A 25,058-nucleotide genomic window follows, 5' to 3' on the forward strand; every position below is an offset into this window, starting at 1 on the left:
GGGTCAAGGGTTTTTTGGGTTTTTTTACTTAGTATAATGTTTTTCGGGTTTACCCATGTTGTTGCATATAGCTATATTTGCTTATTTTTCTTGCCTAACTATTTCATTGTACAGACAGTAGCACATTTTGTGGATACTTTGGAATGAGTCTTTTATCATATGTATCTTTAGTCTTTCTCCCTCCATTCCCTACCCCTATTTCGTTATTTGAAAGCTCGTTTTAATTTCTTAAAATATTATATGTTCTTTTTTATCTTTCTTTTTCTTAACCACTTCTCTACTTATTCATCTTGCCTTTAATTTTCTTCTGTGATTAAGACATTGCTTTGTGTCTTGTATTTTTTGTTTTTGCTTGAGAATGAAGAGGTTTATTTCACAGATTAAAAACTGCATTTCATCCTCAGTCTCATGAAAAATTTATTCTTAGAAAATTCAGATAGTGGTGGTTTCTGAACCTTTGATCAGACTTAAAAACTGCCTGTTTCATACTGAACTGGGCCTGCTTCTGAATTTTGGGTTTTTTGTTTGTTAATTAAGGTTGTCGGAAGAGGAGCCTTTGGAGTAGTTTGCAAAGCTAAGTGGAGAGCAAAAGATGTTGCTATTAAACAGATAGAAAGTGAATCCGAGAGGAAGGCTTTCATTGTGGAGGTAAGCTGCAATGTCATTTATGTCCAGATTCTTCACCAGAGATACTCTGATCTTAAGGTGATAAAGATATTGTTTCTGAGTTTTCATTTTTCTGTGTATGTGAACCTCAGCAAATTTGATTGAACTGAAGGTAGTGCCATAGGAGTGTGTTTTTCATCCTTGGACTCCAATCTGTTTCAAGGTAGTGCATTTTAATTTTGAAATGGTATTCTTTCCCATTACCTAAAATTAAGAATCTCTTATAATGTTGTAGAAATAATACACCTTACTAGTGAGAAGCTACTCCAACCACTTAGAGATTAATAAAGGAAAAGCTCTTTCCCGGAAAAGCGGGGCCAGTTGTGGCTAGCACCTGAAGAGGAGCCTGCCTCAAATTGAAGATTTTTCTAACTGTATACACAGTGGGCTTTTGATTTCACATATGTTGTCATCCTTACTCTTTTAGGTCTCAGCCCCAGGTTACACTTGGAACAGTTTAAACAATACAGGACACCACAAGTCTGGCCACTTAGGCACATGGGAGATTTACACAGCACCAGAGTTTTCTTTTCATATGGTTGTTATCCAGGGTCTTCTTGCCCATCCGGCTGAATCACGTTTTTCTCAAGAGAAGTGAGGGCTTTATGGCAGCCAAGGACTTAAAATGGTTGTGACCCTGTGCTGCCCCCGAGCTGCCAGATAGAGGCATGTTATGTGGGGATGGGCGTAAATCGCTGGTGAATCCTGGTGAGCAAATGTTTACATCCAGCATTGTAAATTTTGTTTATCTCTAACAGGCTGGTTCACACACTATTTATCTTTGGGGTATTTTGGAGGCAGTGATCCCTTAGCTAAATTCTACTTTGTGTGATTCCTATCTCCTAAGCAAGGCCATTGGTAAACCCTTTGTAACATCAATTTTATTACTTTGAGTTTCTTCTGCATAACGAGGTTTTGTGAAGTAAATCATGTTGCTTCTCTTGTTCTCATTGCTTGTTTGTGATTTGTTTGTAGGTCTGCTGGGTCAGTTATTACTGGTTTCTAGCTTGACAACTTCCAAAATTGTATACTGTTGTCTCATTTCAGATTCTCATCATCCTTCTGAGTTTATGCCTTATAAACAACAACAAAAAATTTCACCTACTTTATAAGACTCAGAGAAAACAGGAGTAAATACTTGAATAATGTGCTCTGTGAAGTTCACTCTAGAGTTTTACCAAGATGAAATATATTTATATACAATAAATAAATAACAGTTTCTGTTAGGACAAAAAAATCATGAATGTCGACTGTAAAAAAAACTGTCCAGTGGCCTATGATAAAAAGGTTAAGAGACCTTAGTGGGCTTCCCATGAGCCAGTAGCATGTGACTGGAGAAAAGGAGAAAAAGTCAGGCTGGGGCGGGAGAACACAGGACAGGATGGGAGCTCTCTTTAGTAACTCTAAGAGAGAAAATGGAATTGGGGCAGCTATTCAGAAAGTATGTATGTCATGTCAGATAAACTGAAGTTCAAATCCTGGCTATGGAATCTTTATCTGCTTAGCTGTTTTATTCTCTCTGGAACTTAACTTCAAGGTGTCATATTTAAAATGGAAGTAATAGTACCTATCTTCAGAGTCAAAGAAATCCAGGAGCACATACAGAATAGGGAAATTGATCACCTGTAGAGCTAGTGAAAGTAGCACAGCTTCTGGTGTGGGTAACTCGGTCAATACCATATCTGGGATAATGCCCTGACTTTTGGACTTGTTCTTAACTCCCATTACAGCATTTTGTGCATGGTTTAAAGATTTCTCTATCTTAGTATATTTGATTATGTCTTGTGTTCCCACTTGAACTGTAGGACAGGGATTCCAGGCAGGGACTGGGGATTTCCATAGTGCTTGCTAGCCGGTAAACAGATGTTGCTGAATGATTTAAACAGATGTTCTGTATGACAGTAAGAGTTCAACAACATGGTAAAATAAATACCTCAAAAACTAGCACTTTTTAAGAATCCATAATTTGTTACAGCTCCGGCAGTTATCACGTGTGAACCATCCTAATATTGTAAAGTTGTATGGAGCCTGCTTGAATCCAGTAAGTGTTCCTCCTGTTGTTCTATAAGCCTGTAGGAAACAGTATGGCAAGTGTATACAGTTTATCTACTATGTGAAGCTATTTTGATCTGCTCTGTCTTAGCTTTATTTCTGAAAATGTTACACTTCCTGCATTTCATTTGTGTCTAGTGTTAACACAACAGTATGCTGGTGGAGTTGTCTCAGGTACCTGTTAGCTTTGGCCACACCATTTTATAAAGCTCCTTCATCTTGTGTAAACAACAGTTCTCAAAACTAATTTAATTTCCAGAACTAATATAATTTGTTTTTCTAAATTCTTTCCTTCCCCACCTATGGACCCCAGTAATTGCTGGCCAAGAGAGATCACCTGACATTCCTTTTGTTATCACTCGTCTTATTTCCTTAGCTAACCTGACAGTGGCCAATGAGGGGCCACAAAAGGAAACTTCAATCCTTTCCCCTTCCTCTTTCCTGCCCTGTAAGCAAGCAGTGGGCTCTTCTTCCTATACTAGACCCCATAGGAATAAAAGCCTATGCTGTCATGGAGTAGTAGTCTGTCTGTCCTCGCCAGCCTACATTGTCAGTAACTCACCTTGTTCTAGGACTTCATGTCCTAAAACATGCCTTTATTAGCACTGGAGAAGGTCCTCAAAAGGTCTTGTGAGTCTCTTTTGGCCTTGTGATCCATTTATATATATAAATATATAAAAATGTACATACATATATATTTATATGGTGATATATTGTGTATCAAATAAAGCTTGCCAGAGGATCAAAGGACAGAGCCAGCCACTAGATTAAACATAGAGGCCAGGCAGTGGTGGCACACACCTTTAATCCTAGCACTGGGAAGGCAGAGATCTCTCCAGATATCTGTGAGTTCAAAGCCACCCTGGACTACATGAGATGATTCAGTCTAGGAGAGAAACAGGGCCAGGCAGTGGTTGCACACACCTTTAATCCCAGTGCTTGGGAGCCACACGCCTTTAATCCCAGCTCTGGAGATCTCATGCCTTTGCTGCCAGTATTTGGGAAGCACACACGCCATCAGTCCTAGCACTAGGAAGGAAGTGAAATGGCTGGGGAGACAGGAACAAGAGTCTTTTGGCTGAGGACTCAGAGACAAGTCAGGATTCGTGGAGTTGGTGAGGAGAGAAGTGGCTGTGGCTTGTTCCTTTGTCTCTCTGATCTTTCAGCATTTACCCCAGTATGTGGCTCTGGGTTTTTTAAAAAGAATCATTTTCAGGGCAGTCAGACAGTTGAAGTAAGTTATCTGCAGGGAGGGCCCAATAGTGTCACTCCAGTAATTCTGGCGTGTTCCCTTTAGGTGTGTCTTGTGATGGAATATGCTGAAGGAGGCTCTTTGTACAATGGTGAGTATCAGCTAAACCTGCTTTTAGCTAGTAGATTGAAGCAATTGGAAAGCTTTTAATGAAAACTAAATTACCTATTGACCTTCACAATCTGCCATCAGAGTTCATTTTGTTGTTTGGTCTTTTGCACTGCTAAGGACTTAGGGCAAAAAAGATGCTATGACATTTATATACATTTTTCAAGTTAACAATATTTTATTATGGTCAAAACCTGAAGTAACGGTTGCTTTTTTTTTTTTTTTTTTTTTTTTTTTTTTTTTTGGTTTTTTCGAGACAGGGTTTCTCTGTTTAGCTTTGCGCCTTTCCTGGGACTCACTTGGTAGCCCAGGCTGGCCTCGAACTCAGAGAGATCTGCCTGGCTCTGCCTCCCGAGTGCTGGGATTAAAGGCGTGCGCCACCACCGCCCGGCACTAACGGTTGCTTTTTAAATAGATTTTAAAATGTGTTCAGTCATTTTTCTATCTTTTTAGTTTTGAGCCTTCATTTTAGAACTCTTTAGCTATATTCCATTTTACCATGCTTTATTGTGCATTCTTTTCAAAACATAAAATGGTGAAACTTCACTTCACAGAACATTTTAAATTGTTACTGTCTTAGTTACTTTCCTATTTTTGTAACCGTGACCAAAGCAACTTACTAAAGACAGCATTTAACTGGGCTTCGGTTTCAAAGGGTGTGGCATTGTGGCAGCAAGCATGTTAGCTGGGACCATTGAGAACTTACATCTTTATCTGAAAGCAGGAGGCAGAGAGCACACTGGCATGGCTGAGTCTTCAAATCTCAAAGCCTGCCTCCATTGACTGCTTCCTCCTCCTAATCCTTCCCAAACAGTTCCATCATATGGAGGCCAAATTTGTACACATAGGAGTCTATACTGGTCCTTCTCATTCAAACCACCACAGTTACCGTGAAAGAAAACTTTGTGCTTGTATTACCCTTGTGGAACAAAGCTGTCAACCTACAAATACCAACCTCATATATGTGTGAGTTGTCCCTGTAAGCTTTATAAAATCGACGACAGCATTTACTTTAAGTTACCATTATTTTACATAAACATTTAATTATACTCACTGATATGCTCTTCATTGTTAATTTGTGTATAGCACTCTAATTTTATTTGAGAGAACTACTAGTTTTTAGCTACAATACACAGGATAGTTGTAAGCATCTGATATGGCCATCTTATTTTACTACTGTTTCTCTATTCCACCCTCATAATGAATAGGTTTGCTTATAATTTATGTGGTTGTATGAAAGATACTCAATTTTAAAAGTATGGTAGTATTTATTTCTTTTATTGGAATAACCATTTGGAAGTTATCTACTAAAATTTCTTAAACATGCTGTTTTAATCTAGAAAAGGCTTAGAAACAAATCTAAAATATTTGTGAAAGATTCCCATTTGTGTTCTGCTGGTGCTTGCATTTATATTGTTCCATGTTACATGCAATAAAGTTCTTTTTAGTTTGTTGTGCCTTTATCTTACAGTGCTGCATGGTGCTGAACCATTGCCTTACTACACTGCTGCCCATGCCATGAGTTGGTGTTTACAGTGTTCCCAAGGAGTGGCTTATCTGCACAGCATGCAGCCCAAAGCACTAATTCACAGGGACCTCAAGCCTCCAAAGTAAGTTTTAATGGTGTGACACTGGTTTCTCCCTTCTTGCCAACCCAATTCATCCCTAATTCAAGATAATTGTCACTCTTGACTTTCTCTTTTCTCTTCCTTTTTATTTACATGATTATTTTTACTTAAATGTTTATCATGTAGCTGTTTATCTAAACTTACATTTTAGAATGTTGTTTGTGGGGGATGTTTTAATTAACTGCAGCTCTACATTATAATTAGAATCTATTAGCCTGTAAGTCCCATTCTGTACTTGTACTGTATAAAATTGCTCCTGCATAGTTTTCTGAGAGCTGAAATAAGTCTGACTTATTGTTCCTGCTGCACTCTTAACAAAAACAGTGTCCCACATGGTGGACACTGCAGGACTGTGCCAGTGGTGTTCTTGTTCTTAGAGACTGAGCAGAAGCATTTCTGAATCTGGGTAGAGATGCAAACAGGCCAAAATTCACCATAGTGAGTGAGAATCCTGATACTTAGAGAACCTTTAAAAGGGTTGAACAATAATCCAGACAAAACAATGAGACAGAAATTTTGTTGTTGAATTGCATGCATAGGAAAGTTAAAATATGACAAAAGTGTTTGGTAGTATGACATTGTAAATTGTGGCTTATTTGCTTATTATAATCACATTGAATTAAAAGAGAATTTTCTAAATCTCTAGTTAGAGTTTAAGTAGAACATTACATACAAGAAGTTAATAGGATGTATAATTACAGCAGGTTTTCATTTACTTCTGTTGAATAGTTACTACAGTATGGTTATGCACATTTTATGACCCATCTCTGTTTCTTATCAAAAGTAAAATTTGTAAGTAAAAAGATTCTCTTTGGTAGTTGTATTTGAGTCCTAGCACCTAGGCAGCCGAAGTTCTGAAACATTGCTAGCATTTAGGCTAGCGTAATATACACGACTCATAGTCCTCCTCCCTAATACCATTCTAAATTCAGAAATGGTATTGAGATTAAACATTGAATAAACACATAAAATAAGAACCATTGGTATGGAGGTCTAGCTCAGCGATAGAACATTTGTCTGGCATACACAAGACTCATGGTTCAATTTCCTACACTGCAAAAACACATAAACCAATACTATTGGTTTCCTTCTGTGTTGATCTGTTTTACTTTATCTTCAGTTAGATTATTTGTTTCATGTTATGTTGCTATTCTCTTAGAAATAAATGTTTGTGATTAAACTCCTACTCTAGGACACTATAGTGCTGCACTCTAGGAAGTTGTTAAACCTGTATCTAGCTGAACCAAAGGGATGTTTGGTCAGGAAATGTCATGGGACTAACGATGGAGACATCAAAATTTGAATATGATGATCTCCCCAAGTCCTCTAGGTTATGACCACTTAATTTTTCCTGATATTCCTCCAAACTGTTAGGCCATTATTCAGTGACCAAGTAGTATTTCATAGAAGTTTAATAATAGCATTCATTTAACTTGGCTTTTTCCAGTTCCATAATTATCTCGTCTTTTACTGTAAAATCAAATACTGACATTGTGACTTTTGAATCTTTTATAATAGCTTGCTGCTGGTTGCAGGAGGGACAGTTCTGAAAATCTGCGATTTTGGTACAGCTTGTGACATCCAGACGCACATGACCAATAATAAAGGGAGTGCTGCTTGGATGGCACCTGAAGTTTTTGAAGGTACAATCATAAAAGCATGATATGGTTGGTAATCTGCCTTAATTTATGTAAATCCAGGATGCATTGGCAACACTACATATAGTGTACTTCTGAATAGTGCATAAAGGGGTCTTAAATGACTTTAGCCTAAGATTCCAAATTTTATGGCAGAATTTAAATTGGCATTTTCTTTGCAGATTCACACATACGTACAGCCGATCCTCATTGTTCACAGGTTTCATAATTGGGAAGCTGTCTACTTGCTAACCTTTAGTTGAGATGCTTTCAGAACTATTCCAAAAGTAAGATCCTTTCGTACAACAGTACACATTTTGAGTCATACCCAGCACTCTCCAGGGTTGTTTCTCTGATGAGGGGAATAAGGGACCCTTTTGCAGTTTACTCAGACCCGTGCTTTCCCTTTTTGTGGTGGTGGTCATGGTGATTTTACTGTTTACGCTATCCCCAGGAGTAGTGCTGCCTAAGTCTAAGAAGGCTTTGAATATGTAAGGTACATGAAAATATGTGTTAGCGGGTGTCCTCTCCAACATGCTCAAGAATGCCGTGAGTTCGACACTAATGAACTACAGGAGTGTTAGCGGAAGAGTCTTTAAACACACACAAGACAAGGACATATATTGATTAATTGACAAAGACATGTAGGAACCTAGTTCTGTATTTCCCCTGGGAGCAGTGGTTCAATGTTTATGGAGACTTCTTAATAGAGTGTATATGCCTAAATATGGAGAATGAACTGTATCTTTGCACTGATTTGCTATCAGTTAAAAATTAAGAGTGCTGAGGTTTAGGTTAAGGGCATGCCTTAAAAGGACTGTGGGTACAGATATGGTACCCGTAAAGGGTAAGCTAACATTTGCTTCTTTTACATCCACGTAGCTCACTCAGAAGTCCTAACATTAGTCCGTATATTTAAGTTTCTGTCTAAAAACAAGTTCTCTTTTAAGTGAGAGATACTGAGCTAAAGAAATGGGCTTTGTGTGAATCTCCATTTGTATGAATGCCATAATACTCAAAACACATTCAAGAATCAGACTCTACTTAGGGGCTTTGCTTTTTGTTTTGTTTTGTTGTTGTTTTATTTTGTTTTTCAAGACAGAGTTTCTTTGTGTAGCCCTAGCTGTCAGAGTACTTGCTCTGTAGACCAGGCTGACCTCGAACTCACAGGGATCCACCTGCCTCTGCCTCCTGAGTTCTGGGATTAAAGGCGTGTGCCATCATCGCTGAGTAGAGCTTTGCTTGCTTTCTCTCTCTCTCTCTCTCTCTCTCTCTCTCTCTCTCTCTCTCTCTCTCTCTCTCTCCTCCCTCCCTCCCTCTCTCCCTCCCTCCCTCCCTCCCTCCCTCCCTCCCCCCCCTCTCTCCCCTCTCCCTCTCTCTTTCTCTCTTTCTTTCGGTGAATTTTAAAGTTTTTTGATGCTTTGTGTTTAGCCACCCCCAGAGAAAGGAAATGCTATGCAACTTGTCACTTGACTAGCACTGTTACTCCTTGAAGGCCAATTACAAACTGTTGGACTAGAGGTAGGCAGATCTCCTTGAATTTGAGACCAGTCTGATCTACATAGTGAGTTCCAGGACAGCCAGGGCTACACAAAGAGACCCTGTCTCAGAAAACGAAAAAGCAGTGTTGGACTAAAGATGTTTAATTACATAAAATTAAATAATACCTTTTTCATCTGGATAATACAGGTCCCATTTCTAGTAATTTTGTCACTTATTTAATGTCACTTTCTATGCATTAGAGTGGCACAGTATTGTAGTAAATAAAGCAAAGGGGTTTGTTATGCAGAGTAATTGTCATTTCTATTTTGAAGGCAACAAAGCCTAGACTATTTGGTTATGTAAATTTCTAAATTTCTGAAAGGTGTCATCAGGCAGCAGCTGTAGCCTAAATTAGATTGCTATGTGTGGCAACTCTATATTATTGTGTACTTCTTTGCATGCAAATCTATCATTATAATAATTGAGGAATGGATTTTTTGTTGATGGTGGTAGTTTGGTGTGTGTGTGTGTGTGTGTGTGTGTGTGTGTGTGTGTGTGTGTGTGTATAATGTTGATGTATCCTGTCTTAGTAGTACAATTTTGTTCATAATCTGCTTAGTTTTCATTTGACACTCATATCATTTAAGTTTTCTTTGTGGGTTTTTTTTTTTTTTTTTTTTTTTTTTTTTGCTGTTGGCTTGCTATAAGTTGCTTTTATTATGTTTAGAAATGTTCCTTGTATTCCTGATCTTTCTAAGACCTTTATCATGAAGGGGTGTTGGATTTTGTCAAAGGCTTTTTCAGCATCTAAGAAGATGATCATGTGGTTTTTTTCTTTCAGTTTGTTTATATGGTGTATTACATTGACTGATTTTCGTATGTTGAACCATCCTTGCATCCCTGGGATGAGTCCTACTTGGTTGTGATGGATGATTGTTTTGATGTATTCTTGGATTCGGTTTGCCAATATTTTGTTGAGTATTTTTGCATCAATGTTCATGAGGGAGATTGGTCTGTAGTTCTCTTTCTTTGTTGCATCTTTGTGTGGTTTGGGTATCAGGGTAATTGTAGCCTCATAAAAAGAGTTTGGTAGTGTTCCTTCTGTTTCTATTGTGTGGAACACTTTGAAGAGGATTGGTATTAGTTCTTCTTTGAAGGTCTGGTAGAATTCTGCACTGAAACCATCTGGTCCTGGGCTTTTTTTAGTTGGGAGACTTTTGATGACTGTTTCTATTTCTTTAGGGGTTATTGGTCTATTTAAATGGTTTATCTGGTCTTGATTTAATTTTGGTATGTGGTATTTATCCAGAAAATTGTCCATTTCTTCCTGGTTTTCCATTTTTGTGGAGTACAGGTTTTTGAAGTATGATCTGATGATTCTCTGGATTTCCTCGTTGTCTGTTGTTATGTCTCCCTTTTCATTTCTGATTTTGTGAATTTGGGTGCTCTCTCTTTGCCTTTTGGTTAATTTGGCTAGGGGTTTGTCTATCTTGTTGATTTTTTTCAAAGAACCAACTCTTTGTTTCATTGATTTTTTTGTATTGTTCTCTTGTTTTCTATTTCGTTGATTTCAGCCCTCAATTTGATTATTTCTCCTGGGTGAGTTTGTTTCTTTTTGTTCTAGAGCTTTCATTTGTGCTGTTAATTCATTGGTATGGGATTGCTCCATCTTCTTTATGTGTGCATTTAGAGCTATGAATTTTCCTCTTAGCACTGCTTTCATAGTGTCCCATAAGTTTGGGTATGTTGTACTTTCATTTTCATTGAATTCTAGCAACTCTTTAATTTCTTTCTTTATTTCTTCCTTGACCCATTGATGTTTCAGGTGGGCATTGTTCAGTTTCCATGAGTTTGTGGGTTTTCTATAATTTTTGTTGATATTGAGGTCTAACTTTAAGGCATGGTGGTCTGATAAGATACAGGAGGTTATTCCAATTTTTTTGTATCTGTTGAGATTTGTTTTGTGTCCAAGCATGTGGTCAGTTTTTGAGAAGGTTCCATGGGGTGCTGAGAAGAAGGTATATTCTTTTGTGTTAGGATGGAATATTCTGTAGATATCTATTAGGTCCATTTGAGTCATAACATCTGTTAGGTCCTTTATTTCTTTGTTAAGTTTCAGTCTGGTAGATCTATCTTTTGGTGAGAGTGGTGTGTTAAAATCTCCCACTACTAATGTGTGGGGTTTGATGTGCGTTTTAAACTTTAGTAGTGTTTCTTTTATGAATGTGGGTGCTTTTGTATTTGGAGCATAAATGTTTAGAATCGAGACTTCATCTTGGTGGATTTTTCCCATGATAAATATGTAATGTCCATCCTGGTCTCTTTTGATTGATTTTAGTTTGAAGTCTATTTTATTAGATATTAGGATAGCTATACCAGCTTGTTTCTTAGGTCCATTTGCTTAGAAAGCCTTTTCCCAGCCCTTTACTCGAAGGTAGTGTCTGTCTTTGAAGTTAAGGTGTGTTTCTTGTATGCAGCAAATGGATGGGTCCTGTTTTCTTATCCATTCTGTTAGCCTGTGTCTTTTTATAGGTGAGTTGAGACCATTGATATTGATGGATATTAATGACCAGTGATTGTTAATTCCTGTTATTTTTTTGTGGTTGTGTTGTGTTGTCCTTCTGTGGTGTATGTTGGTGTGGGATTATCTATTGCTTGATTTTTCATGGATGTGTTTAGCTTCTTTGGGTTGAATTTTCCCTTCTAGTGCTTTCTGTAGGGCTGGGTTTGTGGACAGGTATTGATTAAATCTGGTTTTATCCTGGAATATTTTGTTTACTCCGCCTATGGTGATTGAGAGTTTTGCTGGGTATAATAGTCTGGGTTGGCATCCGTGGTCTCTTAGTGTCTGCATGAGATTTGTCCATGATCTTCTAGCTTTCATAGTCTCTATTGAGTAGTCTGGTGTTATTCTGATGGGTTTGCCTTTATATGTTACTTGGTCTTTTTCCTTTGCAGCTCTTAATGTTTTTTCTTTGTTCTGTGTGTTTAGTGTTTTATTATGTGGCGAGGGGACTTTTTTTTGGATCCAGCCTATTCGGTGTTCTGTAAGCTTCTTGTATCTTCATAGGTATTTCTTTCTTTAGGTTAGGAAAGTTTTCTTCTATGATTTTGTTGAATATATTTTCTGCGCCTTTGAGTTGGTATTCTTCTCCTTCTTCTATCCCTATTATTCTTAGGTTTGGTCTTTTCATGGTGTCCCAAATTTCCTGGACATTTTGTGTTACGACTTTTTTGTCTTTAGTGTTTTCTTTGACTGACGAATCTATTTTCTCTATCGTGTCTTCAGTGTCAGAGATTCTCTGTTCCATCTCTTACAATCGGTTGGTTATGCTTGTTTCTGTAGTTCCTGTTCGTTTAGTCAGGATTTCTATTTCCAGCATTCCCTCAGCATGTGTTTTCTTTATTGTCTCAAATTCATTTTTCAGATCTTGGAATGTTTCTTTCATCTGTTTAATTGCTTTTTCTTGGCTTGATTTGATTTCTTCCCATTTTTTGTTCGTTTTCTCTTCCATTTCTTTAAGGGAGTTTTTTATTTCCTCTTTAATGGAGTTTTTCATTTCCTCTTTAAGGGAAGTTTTTATTTCCTCTTTAAGGGAGTTTTTCATTTCCTCTTTAAGGAAAGTTTTTATTTCCTCTTTAAGGTAGTTTTTCATTTCCTCTTTAAGGAAAGTTTTTATTTCCTCTTTGAGGGAATGTTTTATTTCTTCTTTAAGGGCCTCTATCATCTTCTTAAAGTCATTTTTAGGGTTGATTTCTTCTGTTTCTTCTGTCATGGTATGATTAGGTCTTGCAGGTGTAGAATCACTAGGTTCTGATATTGCCATATAGGTCTTTATGTTGTTGCCTGTATTTTTGCACTGGCGTCTACTCATCCTCTTCCTCTGTGCGGTGCAGGTGGTGTCTGTGTCTGAGAGTGCCTCTCTTGTTCTAATTTTTAGTCTTGGTTTAGTAGGGGTTCTTGGTTAAATTGGTGCTATTGGGCTATTTCTTCAGGGGCAGCTGATTTCAGTTGGTGAATTATATACTTATGATTCTGGTGATCTGGTTTGGTGGCTGGGTAGCGCCTTCTTCTGTGTTCCCAGGTCACGTTTTGTTAATTTGTCAACTCCTCAGCTGATCTTGTTTCTTCAGACTTCAAACTGTAGGCATCTGAATCCTCTCCCAGATGGGTTTCAGCTGAGCAGGGTAGTCTCACCAACACCTCCAAGTTGTTAGGTTTCACAGGATCAGCAGCTGGGCCCTGGGTTGTCCTCAGACGGAGTGTTCAGATTCGTTCTGGTTCCATCCCACGGAGATAGCTTCTTCCCCAGGTGTTGGGGTTAGGGGCGTCCCTGTTCCAATCTGCATCTGCTTGTCTCCGTCCCTGGGCCTGTCTTCCTTTGCCGTCTACCGCCGGGCCTGTATGTCCCTGTTAGCTGCCGCTGGGTCTGTCTGCCTCTGGGGGCTGCCACCGGGCCTTGTATGTCTCTGCCGGCTGCCGCTGTGCCTGTATGTCTCTGCCTGCTGCCACCGCGGGCCTACCTACCTCTGCTTGTCACTGCTGCCGAGCCTGTCTACCTCTGTGGGCCACCTCCGCGGGCCTACCTGCGTCTGCTTGTCTCCGCTGCCGGGCCCATCTACCTCTGCAGGCTGCCGCTGGGCCCGCTACCTCCGCGGGCCGCCGCCACAGGCCTACCTGCGTCTGCTTGTCTCCGCCGCTGGGCCTGTCTTCTTTGTGGTTTTTAAATTAAGAATTTTAACTATATATTAAGGAGGAAGCCACTAAATTAAAACAGTGCTTTACTCTGATGGCAAAGAATACTGTCTGTCACAGAGCAGAAGTATTAAGGTAACAAATTACAGGAGCTGGGGATATAGTCCAGTCACAGAACGTATGCTTTGTGTGAAAACGGCCCTTGCTTCCATCTCCAAACAAGCACTCTTAAAAGAAATCGAGGGGCTGGAGCAATAACTCAGAGGCAAAGAGCCCTTGCTGCTCTTGGAGAGGACCCAGGTTCAATCCCCAGCACCCACAGGCGGCTTACAAAGGTCTATAACTCCAGATCCAGGGTGCCTGATGACTACTTTGCCACACATGGTACACAGACATACATACAGGCAAAACATCATTCATACACATAAAATAAAGTTAAATAAACCTTGGTCTAAAAGATGAATTGAAAACTTACAGAAAGAAATAGAAAGGTTTCTAACTATGTCTATAAAAGAGGTCAGTCTACACATAGAAGAAGAAAGGCCAATGTATTTTGTTGAAAAAGTAGAAAATAATGACTTTCTTATGTAGATTTTGAGTATATTTAATTCATTAAACTGTATTTTGAAAAATTTAAGAATGTAATTGCTTAACTCTGTGTGTGACAGTCTCTTATCCAAAATACTCATTCCTTTAAAATTTTTGAAACTAATTGTTTCTGTGATTTCTATGGAACAGGTCTCAAGATTACACTGCCTTTTTTTGTAGGTAGCAATTACAGTGAAAAGTGTGATGTCTTCAGCTGGGGTATTATTCTTTGGGAAGTGATAACACGCCGGAAACCCTTTGATGAGATTGGTGGCCCAGCTTTCCGAATCATGTGGGCTGTTCATAACGGTTTGTCAAAAGAAATTTTTCTTTAATATATTTTGTATATATATTTCCTATTTGGAAAGCCATTCCCATCCTCTTCCCCAGAGACCATGTATACCATACATTGAAATATAGACCATGTATACCTGACATTGAAATGTAGACCATGTACACATGACACTGAAATGTAGACCATGTATACCTGACATTGAAATGTAGACCATGTACACATGACACTGAAATGTAGACCATGTATACCTGACATTGAAATGTAGACCATGTACACATGGCATTGAAATGTAGACCATGTATACCTGACATTGAAATGTAGACCATGTACACATGGCATTGAAATATAGACCATGTATACCTGACATTGAAATGTAGACCATGTACACCTGACACTGAAATGTAGACCATGTATACCTGACATTGAAATATAGACCATGTATACCAGATCACCTTCCCTTAGCACTCTCCATACCTTTCTTTGTCTCCTGTTCTGATGGGGAGAATTTAGACCCCTCTGCATAGGGCTGAGGCTGCCAACATCAGAGATTAGGAAAAGACTATCAGTACTTAGCCAGCACCTTTAGTCTCTCTCAGGGATAGAGAAGCATTACAGGAAAGTAGGTAAATGAGATCTCTCATATCTTTAAGATAGTTGGGAAGCTAGTCCCCTTCTGTCCTGGGGAAACAAGTCTCTCATCAAGGAGAAACACAAAACTGCTGGTAAATTATTATTTGAGCTCAAAGGGACACAACATTCAGTGCTTCTCACGTTTTATTTGTATATTCTCAACAGTACTTACATGTACTAACATCCTAAGTAGTAAGTGATGGAGCTGGGGTCCAAATGCAGGTCCTTCGGATTCAGGTGCTCCTACTTTTCATCATAGTGATTTAATGGGCACAGTGTTATGTCTCTGACCTCCAGTGATGCTTCTGTTCACAGATGTGTTAGGGTATCTTCCTCACTAATAGGTGCTTCACATTTTCTTTGATAAAGAAACTCTTTATGAAGGAACTGCAGCATCACTGTTCCTTCACATGCCTCTAATCATTCCAGAGGGTACGTGTTTGTATATTAGTCCACAGGTGATCAAAGAACAAACAACCTGTCTAACTCTTTTAAGTGTTTGTAGACTAGCCGAACAAAACCATCAGAGTAATCTTAGCTTTCGTATCAATTTCCTCTGCCAACTTTATTACATCCTGTAGTGTCACTGTAGAAAATACAGGAGCCCTGACCAAGACAGTGTGCTTCCTCTGTCTATCATTTCTCAGCAAATGATTGGCAATGAGGTACAGGGTAAAAGAGCTAACTTGTTGACTGATTAGCCTATGAAAATCTTACTGTGTCTGAAGCCACTCTTGAGTGGGGGAAGCTTACTAATGCTATTGCAGACTTAATAAATTATAAAAATGTTGGCACTTTTCATCCTGTACAATGGTTAACTCCAACCAGTGAGTGTAACAATGCAGCAGAGGAAAGTGGGCAAGCATAACATTGTAGATGAAGGCAGTTAGTGTGTGCAACAACATGCTTGAGGGATGTCAGTGTGACCCATGCTTACGGAAGTCAGTGAGTCTATACTGGTTGAGGGAAGACTGAGTGTAACACCACAGCTGAGCAAAGTCAGTGAGTGTGACACTGTGGTTGACCACTTTCTGTAAATGGAAGATTTTTTTCAAACACATTTGAAATTTTGTAGTCTGAAAATTCATCTTCCCTCAAGTCAGCTACTTGTTTTGCTTAGTTAGTGCATTTGGCCTTTGCTGTTTGTTGAAAGGATGCTTGTGACAGTACAGCTTGGGTTTTGGGACAGAGTCTCACTCTGCAGTCCCAGCTAAACTAGAAGCCATGAGTTCTGCCAGCCTCTGCCTCACAAGCACTGAGTAAAGGCGTACACCTAGCCCAAGTGAAGTAGTCTTAGTTCTCTCTGTTATTATCACCATGTGTTACAAAATTTAATATAACTTTGGTATAGTTTTCCCTTTGTGAAAATATATAGATACAATAAACGGTAAACTAAAAGACCCCAAATGCTAATTCAGATATTGTTGGAAATAAACTATAAAAATCTTGCACTGGTCTTTGGTAAATAATTCTTTTCTTCTAATTTTCAATTATAGGTACTCGACCACCACTGATCAAAAATTTACCTAAGCCCATTGAGAGTTTGATGACCCGCTGTTGGTCTAAGGACCCTTCTCAGCGCCCTTCAATGGAGGAAATTGTGAAAATAATGACTCACTTGATGCGGGTATAATCCTTCTTTTGAGGGGCTTTGGGTTTGGGGGGACTTCAATATATACCAAGTTTTAATGGGCTTTTAAAGTGAAGGAATGGGAACTACTTCTGCATTATACTTGCCTAGGTTTTAAAGTTAGAATAGGCATTTATTACTTATATTATCAGAAGAGAAAACATTACTTTAGAAAAATATTTAGCTCTCTGTAATGGCAAGATGGTTAGATGAGGTGTCTGGGATCGCTGTCCTGTACTAACATTTATAAATAAGCATTTTGTTCCTGGGCACCAGAGTGTATGAGAGATGTAGGTATCTACAGCTTCTCAGTGCCTACATGTGATTAATGTGATTAATAACGTGCTGAACTAAACTAAGTTCATCAGCTTTTCATCAAAATACAGTCATTTCTAGTGTGCTGGGGAGGTATTTTAAGAAACATGTATTTGAGTAATTTTAATGTCTCCTGTTTTGGCTTTTGATTGCATGTTTTCAGATGCCAATAAAAGCTCAACTTTTTTTCTAGACCTGATGGAATTAATTTAGAAGAACCCTTTTAAAAGATAATCAAATTCCCTACTCTATCTTAACACTTTAGGATTATTTCAAATATTTTAGGGCTTTTTTTCCCTTTATTGAAAATAGATTATTTTTTTCAACAAGAGTTATAAGTGGTAGCTTTGACTCAAGTTTGTACACCTAAACTTTAGGTTGTGTAAGTCAAATTATAACTGTTCACCCATATTTTGTCTAATTTGAAAAAACAAAATCTTCCCCTAAATTTTGCTTTCACTGTTAGGTAAATAATTTCAGTATTATGTCCCCAGTTCATAAGGGGCTTCCATAAGGTATGTTCTTAATGTTTAAAATACTGGTTCTAAAGGTGATTCAGAGGTGCTCACTGCCAGTTGTCAGACTAACAGTTCTTGCGACAGTTTTCAGTATATGTCACTGTTCCAAGTCATCTCAGTGCTTACATAGGTAGATGGCACTGTCCACAGCCAGCTTTCTGAAGAAAGTTGCTCCACATTCAGTGCACACCTGAGGGAGGGAGAGCAGAGCTGTGTCTGCCTCTCATGCTCCTTCAATTAGAGCAGTGATGTCGATGTGCCCTTGGGTAACAGGGTTTACCCTGTACTGAAGGCATTTTAAACTGTGGCTTGCTTTACTCCAGTACTTTCCAGGAGCGGACGAGCCGTTACAGTACCCTTGCCAGTACTCCGATGAAGGGCAGAGCAACTCAGCCACCAGCACAGGTAAACGGACGACGGCAGCGCAACATCGGGACCCCCTCTGTCCCTGAAGTCTGTCGTGAGAAAAGGAATGATGTCCATGTTTGCAATCCATTCCTCATTTCTCTGGCTTCAGTGCAGTTTGAGTTGCCAGGTGCTTCCTGCATGATGGTCCTGAGGTTAAAGAGCTGTTTAAGACCTGCTTCCATGTCTAGAGTTCCTGCTTAGTTAGGGCTAAAGTTGAATATTATGTTGCTGTGATTCTTAATTTCATCTTTTTGAGATAAAGTCTTACTTTGAATCCAGGATAGCCCAGAACTCACTGTATGATTCAGGCCAACTTCAAAGTCGTGATCCTGCCTCAAAAACCTCATGAATTCTCAGACTAGATACATGCCACCACACCCAACAGTATCTCTGTGGATACCACTGAGTCAAACAGAACTGCAGATTACTGGGAACATTAGATTTCTTCACTAACTCGGTTCTGCTTTTTGGTTTTTTCTAAAGAGACTTATGCAAGAAACTGCTTTAATTAGAAGTTTCCTGAAATATAAAGTAGAAGTGTAGTTTGAAGTTATCAAAATTAGTAGAACTAGCACTCAACTTAGTGAAATTGCACTTTGCAAAATAAATGACATTTTCTTACTTATTTGACTTCATCTAGAGATACACTTGTACATGTCAATATGTATGTACCCTGCACTTTAAAATTTCAACTTTTGCCAACAAATATTTTCATTTAGTCACTTTCCCCCACTTTGAGATGGTTGATTTGTTTTGAAGTTTTTGTTAAGCTAATGATGCTTAAATTAAGTTTTACTGAAAACCTTTCAATTGCCCTTAAATTCCACAGTGAACTTTTCCAGAACTCCCTTTTTTGTTTTTCCTCTTTTTCATCTTCTGATTTTTAGTCCTTGATGGTGCCACCTTTCACTGACCCTCAATTCCCGGAGGCTCTTTTTTCCTTCATCCCTCACTTCATTCTGGTCAATGATGATCCATCGGGAATCCTACTCAGTGGTGGCATTCCTCTCTCCCACGTGCTTAGCTAAGTTCCAGGCCAACTGGCTCTCAGCTTCTTCCTGACCTGAATGTAGCTGAGGACAGCACACACTGACTGTCCTCAGGTGAATGCTTAGTGCCACTGTGCGGTCACCCAGCTCCCCTCCTAAAAGCTCAGCTGTCTTTCTAGTCCCTGAGGTAGTCTGACCTTGTTTTCTGTTTAAGAATGTTTGAATCATCAGAAGACAGCTCCTACAAGTTCCCCGAGTTGTCGTAGCTACATGGATCAGTGCTTACCTTCTCTGTTTTCTGTCTTTTACAACTGACTGCCTATGTTTCTAGTCAGAGGCAAGACGCTATGCTTGTACATTATGCCCTATCTACCCTTCCCAGCAGAGATAGCTTTCTCTTCTCTCATTACTTCGCCTTTCCACTGGGAACATTTCCAGAGCGAATACAGTGTATTCAGATGCACTAGCTCCCCTCTTCCCATTCTCTAGCATCAACTTCACTTGGATTTCTCTTACAACTACTACTGCAGAATTATTCTCCTGGTGGTCACCAGTTATCTCTGTATAACTACAGCAAATGAATGCGATTTTATAGTCACAGTTAATGCCAATGAATGTTGGGTGCATTCATCACTCTCCTTACACTCTGTAAAGTTGCTGTGCAGGACCTAATACTAATCTGAATTTCACATTACATTTCTGGTCATTTAGGGGTTGTGTGGTAGTTATTGTTTTGCTATTATTTTATTATTTTGTTTTGCAAAACAAGTGAAAACCAGGACTTTGGGAATGCTACACAAACTATGTCTCTGAGACTGTCCCCAGCTTGTTCTTGGCTTCCTTTGCTAGTCGTTCCACATTTCCTCAGCTATAAGTGCTAGATTGCCAAGAGCTCAGCCATTGGCTTATTCACTTAGCCATTCATCTTCATCTCCTTGGTTACTTCTTCTAATACCAGGATTTTGTCCCGTCTTCCCCCCCACCCCAACCCCCACCTCCACCCCTGCACTCCCTCAGGAGAGCTTGCCTCATGTTTATTTATAACAACAGCTTAGGGCAATGACCATCTGTAAATAGTGTGTGGGTATGTCACATCAGTCCATCTAGCTTCATATTGGCTGATAGAAGCCTTTTCTATGGGGCCTTCACCTTTGGGAGACTGAGCTGGAGCTGTAGCTGCAGCCTCAGCCTTGGTTTAAACCTTGGGCGTTGGTTGGTGGCGCCTACAACCCTTAGCCATGTAGCTTCAAGTCTGCTTCCCAAGCTTGGAGTGAGCGATAAAAGCAAGAAGACTAAGTTTATGGTTGGTACCCTTTCGCACCTTGGGCTTAGCCACCTTGGGCTTTACAAGGGGCCTTAATGACCTCTGCATGTGCACTCATCTTTGCTTTGTTTGTCTGCATCTTTTTCGGCCTTTCTTACTGCGCTTTTTGGCAAAGTGTATGTTCCTGAGGAGCTTGAAGTCAATCCTTAAGACATTAGTATCTTTGTAGCTGGGTTTCTTGATGCCGTCCTGTGCCATTTTGGGGATTTCTTATTTGTGGTGTGGTTCTTGGACTTGGCCATGTCTGCATGGTAACCTGTGGCTCCTGAAGTGCCTAGGACCAGATGAGAAAGAATATTTGTTGGGCTGGAGAGATGGCTCAGAGGTTAAGAGCACTGATTGCTCTTCCAAAGGTCCTGAGTTCAATTCCCAGCAACCACATGGTGGCTCACAACCATCTGTAATGAGATCTGGTGCCCTCTTCTGGCCTGCAGGGATATGTGCAGGTAGAACACTGTATACATAATAATAATAATAAATAAAATAAACCTTTAAAAAAAAAAAAAAAGAAAAAAAAAGAAAAAAGAAAAAGAGAAAGAATATTTGTTTCATCTTATACCTGAATTCCACCCTTATAGATCCAGAACATGAGTTCTAGTAGGGACTCAAACAGTGCTTTCCAAACTGAGTTCTGAGGAGGTCCTCCAAACTCATTCATCCTCTGGTCTCCCCATCTCAGCTAGTGAACCCTTTGTTCTGCTTCAGGTGAACCCTTCATTGGTCTCATCTGTTTGGAGGACTGATGGATGGTTCTTTATTGTGTTGTCTGTAATCTTTATTTACAGTGGGCTTGTTTAAGATGTCTCCATTGGTGTGGAAGTCTTTTTTATGCGTATCTTGTCAGTTATTGAATGAGGCATTGGTATCATTCTCAACCTTAAGTCATAAATGTTTCTGCTTTCCTAGGCTCATTCATGGACATCGCTTCTACAAATACCAGTAATAAAAGTGACACTAATATGGAACAAGTCCCTGCCACAAATGATACTATTAAACGCTTAGAGTCAAAACTGTTGAAAAACCAGGCAAAGCAACAGGTTTGTTATTAGAAGTAAAGTTGCATGGTTACCTTTCTAGTAGTCACAGCATTATGCTAAAGGCGTCTATTATTTGTCTTGTATCTAACAATCCTAAGTTTCCTTCCTGCACCAGACAAATGAGCTTATGGTGAGAGACATGAAATTTTGCTGCCATTTGTTCCCAAACAAGCTGTTTTCCTTTCTGCTGATTGTTGCTCTTGCCAATGCCTGCCCCTTCCTCCATGTGATCCATCCCTAGCTAAGGGTCCTGTGAACAGTGTGAAATACAGTTTGGTTCTGTGGGCCAGTTAAGGAGTTCTCATCAGACTACCATTTTATCCTGTTCAGGTTGGTTGTATTGTGGCCATTGTTGGTTTGATTGCTTTGAGTGACATGTATCTGAGCTTGCTCTCCTTTGTTAGCTCCCTCTCAGTATAAAATTCCCTCTTTCAGAACAGTACCATAGTCATAAAAATCCATCTGTCATCTTCCTCTTTGGCTGCCCTAGATCTCTACATAAAAAGAACGTCAGTAATTGAGATTGACCTATAATTTTAACAGAGTGAATCCGGACGGCTGAGCTTGGGAGCCTCTCGTGGAAGCAGTGTGGAGAGCTTGCCCCCGACTTCTGAGGGCAAGAGGATGAGTGCTGACATGTCTGAGATAGAAGCTAGGATCATTGCGACTGCAGGTAAAGGGCTGCAAGGCCAAAGGGAAACGCCCATGCTTCCCATGGTACGCCGTTGTTTTCAGTGGGGCTACCGGGGTTGTTCCTTCTGTGGACTTTTTTCAACAGATAGCAGGTTTATAGTAGGTTTTCTAAACTTCCAAGAGTAAACTTGTATATTTGGCTTGAATTTTAAATCAGAGAAATAAGGCTTAAAAATCAATTGAATTATAAAATACATCTTCCTAGTTACAGAGTTTATCAAATATATTTCTCCTCAAACATAAACTAGCTCTAAGAAATTGAAATTCCACCAATACCAGAATATTTGCAGTGACTGAGCAATTTACCACTGTTTTTATACTGAGCCCAGACACAAAAAATCATGGCAGAAAATTGTGCTCCAGAACTGTGCTGTGATCCCTCTCTCCTGCCAGTGGCAAGAATAGCTGAGCTAGTTGTAGTTTGCTTATCTAGTGACAAAATGAGATGGTAGGAGTTTCATCAAACATTGGTTTTGCTAGTGTTTAAATTTCATTTTGTCACCTCTTAAAATGTTACGATAGGCAAAGTGGACAGAATGAAGAAGAATGGTGTTTTGTCACCTGGTCAATCAGCACCTTTTCTAACCAGGTTCCATTATAGTGGTGTCTATTTAGTTGGGTCTTATTTTGTTATTTATGTTCTTCAAGGTTAGAGAAGAATGAGTTATAAAAATAAACATTGTATTGGAGAATGTGGAAGTGTTAACAAATAACAACAAAATCTTACAAATTCTCCTCAGAGATATTTTGGTCTATCTTCATATCATTTAATTATAGATACAGACTTTTTTATTTTTAAAACTTAGTTGTTTTCTAAGTAAAATAATCTGATTGTGTGTGTTCTTTTTGTAGAAAGTGGCATCCAGATGAACTGTACTGTATTTGTCCAAACTAATCGCAATCACTGAGTTTATCAACCTGCACTAAAAGCCTCTAGACAGGAAAGAATATCTGAAATTAACGGTGTCTGAACACATAAGCTCTGATCACACATAGACAAGTCTAGACATGCCCCATGGTCATTAGGCAGCTGTTTTTCTGTGTCTCCATGTCATAGTCTGTATTGTTTAACTCCATTCTCAAGGTTACCTTGTGGTCCAAAATGGCTGTTAAGAGTTCACGCCATCACTTCCACAATTCTGATGGCATGACAGAAGAGATAGCAGGAAAATGAAAGCTGTTGTTGACGTTTGACAACTTGTACATACATGCCAGTAGCCACAGTGACATGGTCAGGTGGCCTGTCTGTAGTGGAAGGGATCTGCATCCATATCTGACATTGCTGCATTAGCAGAGTTAGGGTCCATTGCTAAGGAAAAGACTAGAGATTAGCAGGGAGCTAGCTGTCTCTGCCTCAGGTAAATCGTCAGAAAGTGTCAAGCTAAGAAGAGGTCAATGACCATCTACTGGCCCCCATGAAGCACAGTTGTCTCTGTGGACAGAGACATACCCCCAACACTTTTGGAAAACCTTTCCACTTCACGGGTATCATTCAAAATAGACACACAATATTGATTCTGCCCTAAAAGGGGAAGTAATGTTAGGATAATAGTTTATGCTTTTGCTAAGTCTATTTTTCTAGTCAGTTGCAGGTTTGTAATTACATATTAAAGGAATGAATTTTTTCCAGTTCAAGGATAACCATATACAAATAAATTACTTTGTCCTCTCTACCTAAATATAGGACAATACATTCTTTGAATTTTATAATGAATTGTCTTTGAAAGGTTCATATTCCAGCTTTTGACAGCCTTCATATTTAACAACTATATACCTTAAACTTAAAAGCTATTAATGTTCAGTTTATTAGAAATAATGTAGAAGTACTTAGGGAAACATACATTTTATGCTTTGATTTGATAACTGTTGTTTAATCACAGAATTTTAATTTATAGCACATTCCGAGAAACACCTAATTTAAAGAGCTATCTGTTCCCGTTTGTGTCATTAGCACAAATCTGGCAGCTGACCTACTAACTCCACTCTCCTTCCTCCCATCCATCGTTCTACCTTCACCTCATGGCATTGATTTTACTTAGGTAGACTGTTTCTAAGAACACATTGGAAATTTAGCTTCTCCATTGTCCTGCAGCTTTGTCTGTCTGTATTTGTTGTTGGTGTTTTTTTTTTTTTTCCTGCTAATTAAAACCAGTGTGTAAAACTTCCTAGACTGTTTGTTTTTTGCTCTTTAACGGCACCTTCCTAAGCATGGATGAAAAGGTAGATAGTTCTGCATGCCATTTTGCATGAGTTGTAATTAACATGACTATTTCAGAACTGTTCTGTTTTGCAGTCATTTCCTGTGTTACTGTTTGTGGTTGTTTGCATGTATACTGTACATGTGTGTTTTTTCAGCCTATTCCAAGCCTAAACGGGGCCACCGTAAAACCGCTTCATTTGGCAACATTCTGGATGTCCCTGAGATCGTCATATCAGGTATCATAGACCACCTGTGTTGGTGTAACAGCTGTGGAACTGGATTAATGATCCTGGTACTTTTAAATGCTTCTTGCTCCAATTTTCATATGATCTGAAAATAGATACCTCACACACAGTACCCAGGGAGACCAGTAGAAAACTATATACTGCCACACTGAAACCAACTTGCAAATGTAATTTCACATCTCCAGCAGCAAGAGTCAAGTAAGAAGGAGATAACATTCTTCACCTAAGGCAGAACACCTCCTCCATGTTTACCTAGTCTTCTGTAGGATGTGAGAGCCGAAGTTATAGTAGAAAGAGGCTACAGCTGCTTGAGACTTTTGCTGTCCTTGGCTCCCTTCCCCCTGTCCAGCTGTGCTTTGGGGAGCCAGTGGGCATGCAGCTGGAAGAAGAAAGCTGCCGCACAGCATCATCCTAACCTGGAGAGCAGAGAGTTGAAACCAGGCAAGGCTTGCCATTTATAGAGTACCTTGCCAGAAACAAAATCGCTAGGACAACTGTTGGTTCTGCTGCTGGTATGTTAAGAGGAAGGTACACAGACTATGTTTTACATCCTGTTCATACATGATGCTTCAGTGTGTCAATTGGTAAATGCTTTTATATCTTATAGTGGGCCTTTCATAGATGAATAAAAGCCACCATTTATTTGTCATTTAGAGAATACTTTA

The 25,058-nt window shown here is 39.3% G+C and overlaps 1 protein-coding gene across 6 annotated transcripts in view; it reads left to right on the plus strand.

Moving 5' to 3' along the window:
- The window catches only part of Map3k7 (mitogen-activated protein kinase kinase kinase 7), a 70,387-nt gene that overhangs the window by 12,819 nt on the left and 32,510 nt on the right, over window positions 1–25,058 (plus strand). For 5 of the 6 annotated variants that reach the window (XR_003734863.2, XR_005090809.1, XR_003734862.2 and 2 more), the window contains exons 2-12: window positions 538–648; window positions 2,642–2,707; window positions 4,016–4,061; window positions 5,550–5,688; window positions 7,225–7,349; window positions 14,290–14,418; window positions 16,531–16,661; window positions 17,821–17,902; window positions 21,125–21,255; window positions 21,799–21,928; window positions 24,304–24,384. Coding sequence is in view for 2 of the 6 variants with exons in the window: in XM_028872746.2 (XP_028728579.1) it covers window positions 538–648; window positions 2,642–2,707; window positions 4,016–4,061; window positions 5,550–5,688; window positions 7,225–7,349; window positions 14,290–14,418; window positions 16,531–16,661; window positions 17,821–17,902; window positions 21,125–21,255; window positions 21,799–21,928; window positions 24,304–24,384 (1,171 nt within the window). In the remaining 4 variants the exon portion in view is untranslated. The remainder of the gene's footprint in view (window positions 1–537; window positions 649–2,641; window positions 2,708–4,015; window positions 4,062–5,549; window positions 5,689–7,224; window positions 7,350–14,289; window positions 14,419–16,530; window positions 16,662–17,820; window positions 17,903–21,124; window positions 21,256–21,798; window positions 21,929–24,303; window positions 24,385–25,058) is intronic. The other variant, XM_028872747.2, reaches the window with a different exon arrangement.

This window comes from Peromyscus leucopus, chromosome 2 (assembly GCF_004664715.2).
Source record: "Peromyscus leucopus breed LL Stock chromosome 2, UCI_PerLeu_2.1, whole genome shotgun sequence".
Taxonomy (NCBI): Eukaryota; Metazoa; Chordata; class Mammalia; order Rodentia; family Cricetidae; genus Peromyscus; species Peromyscus leucopus.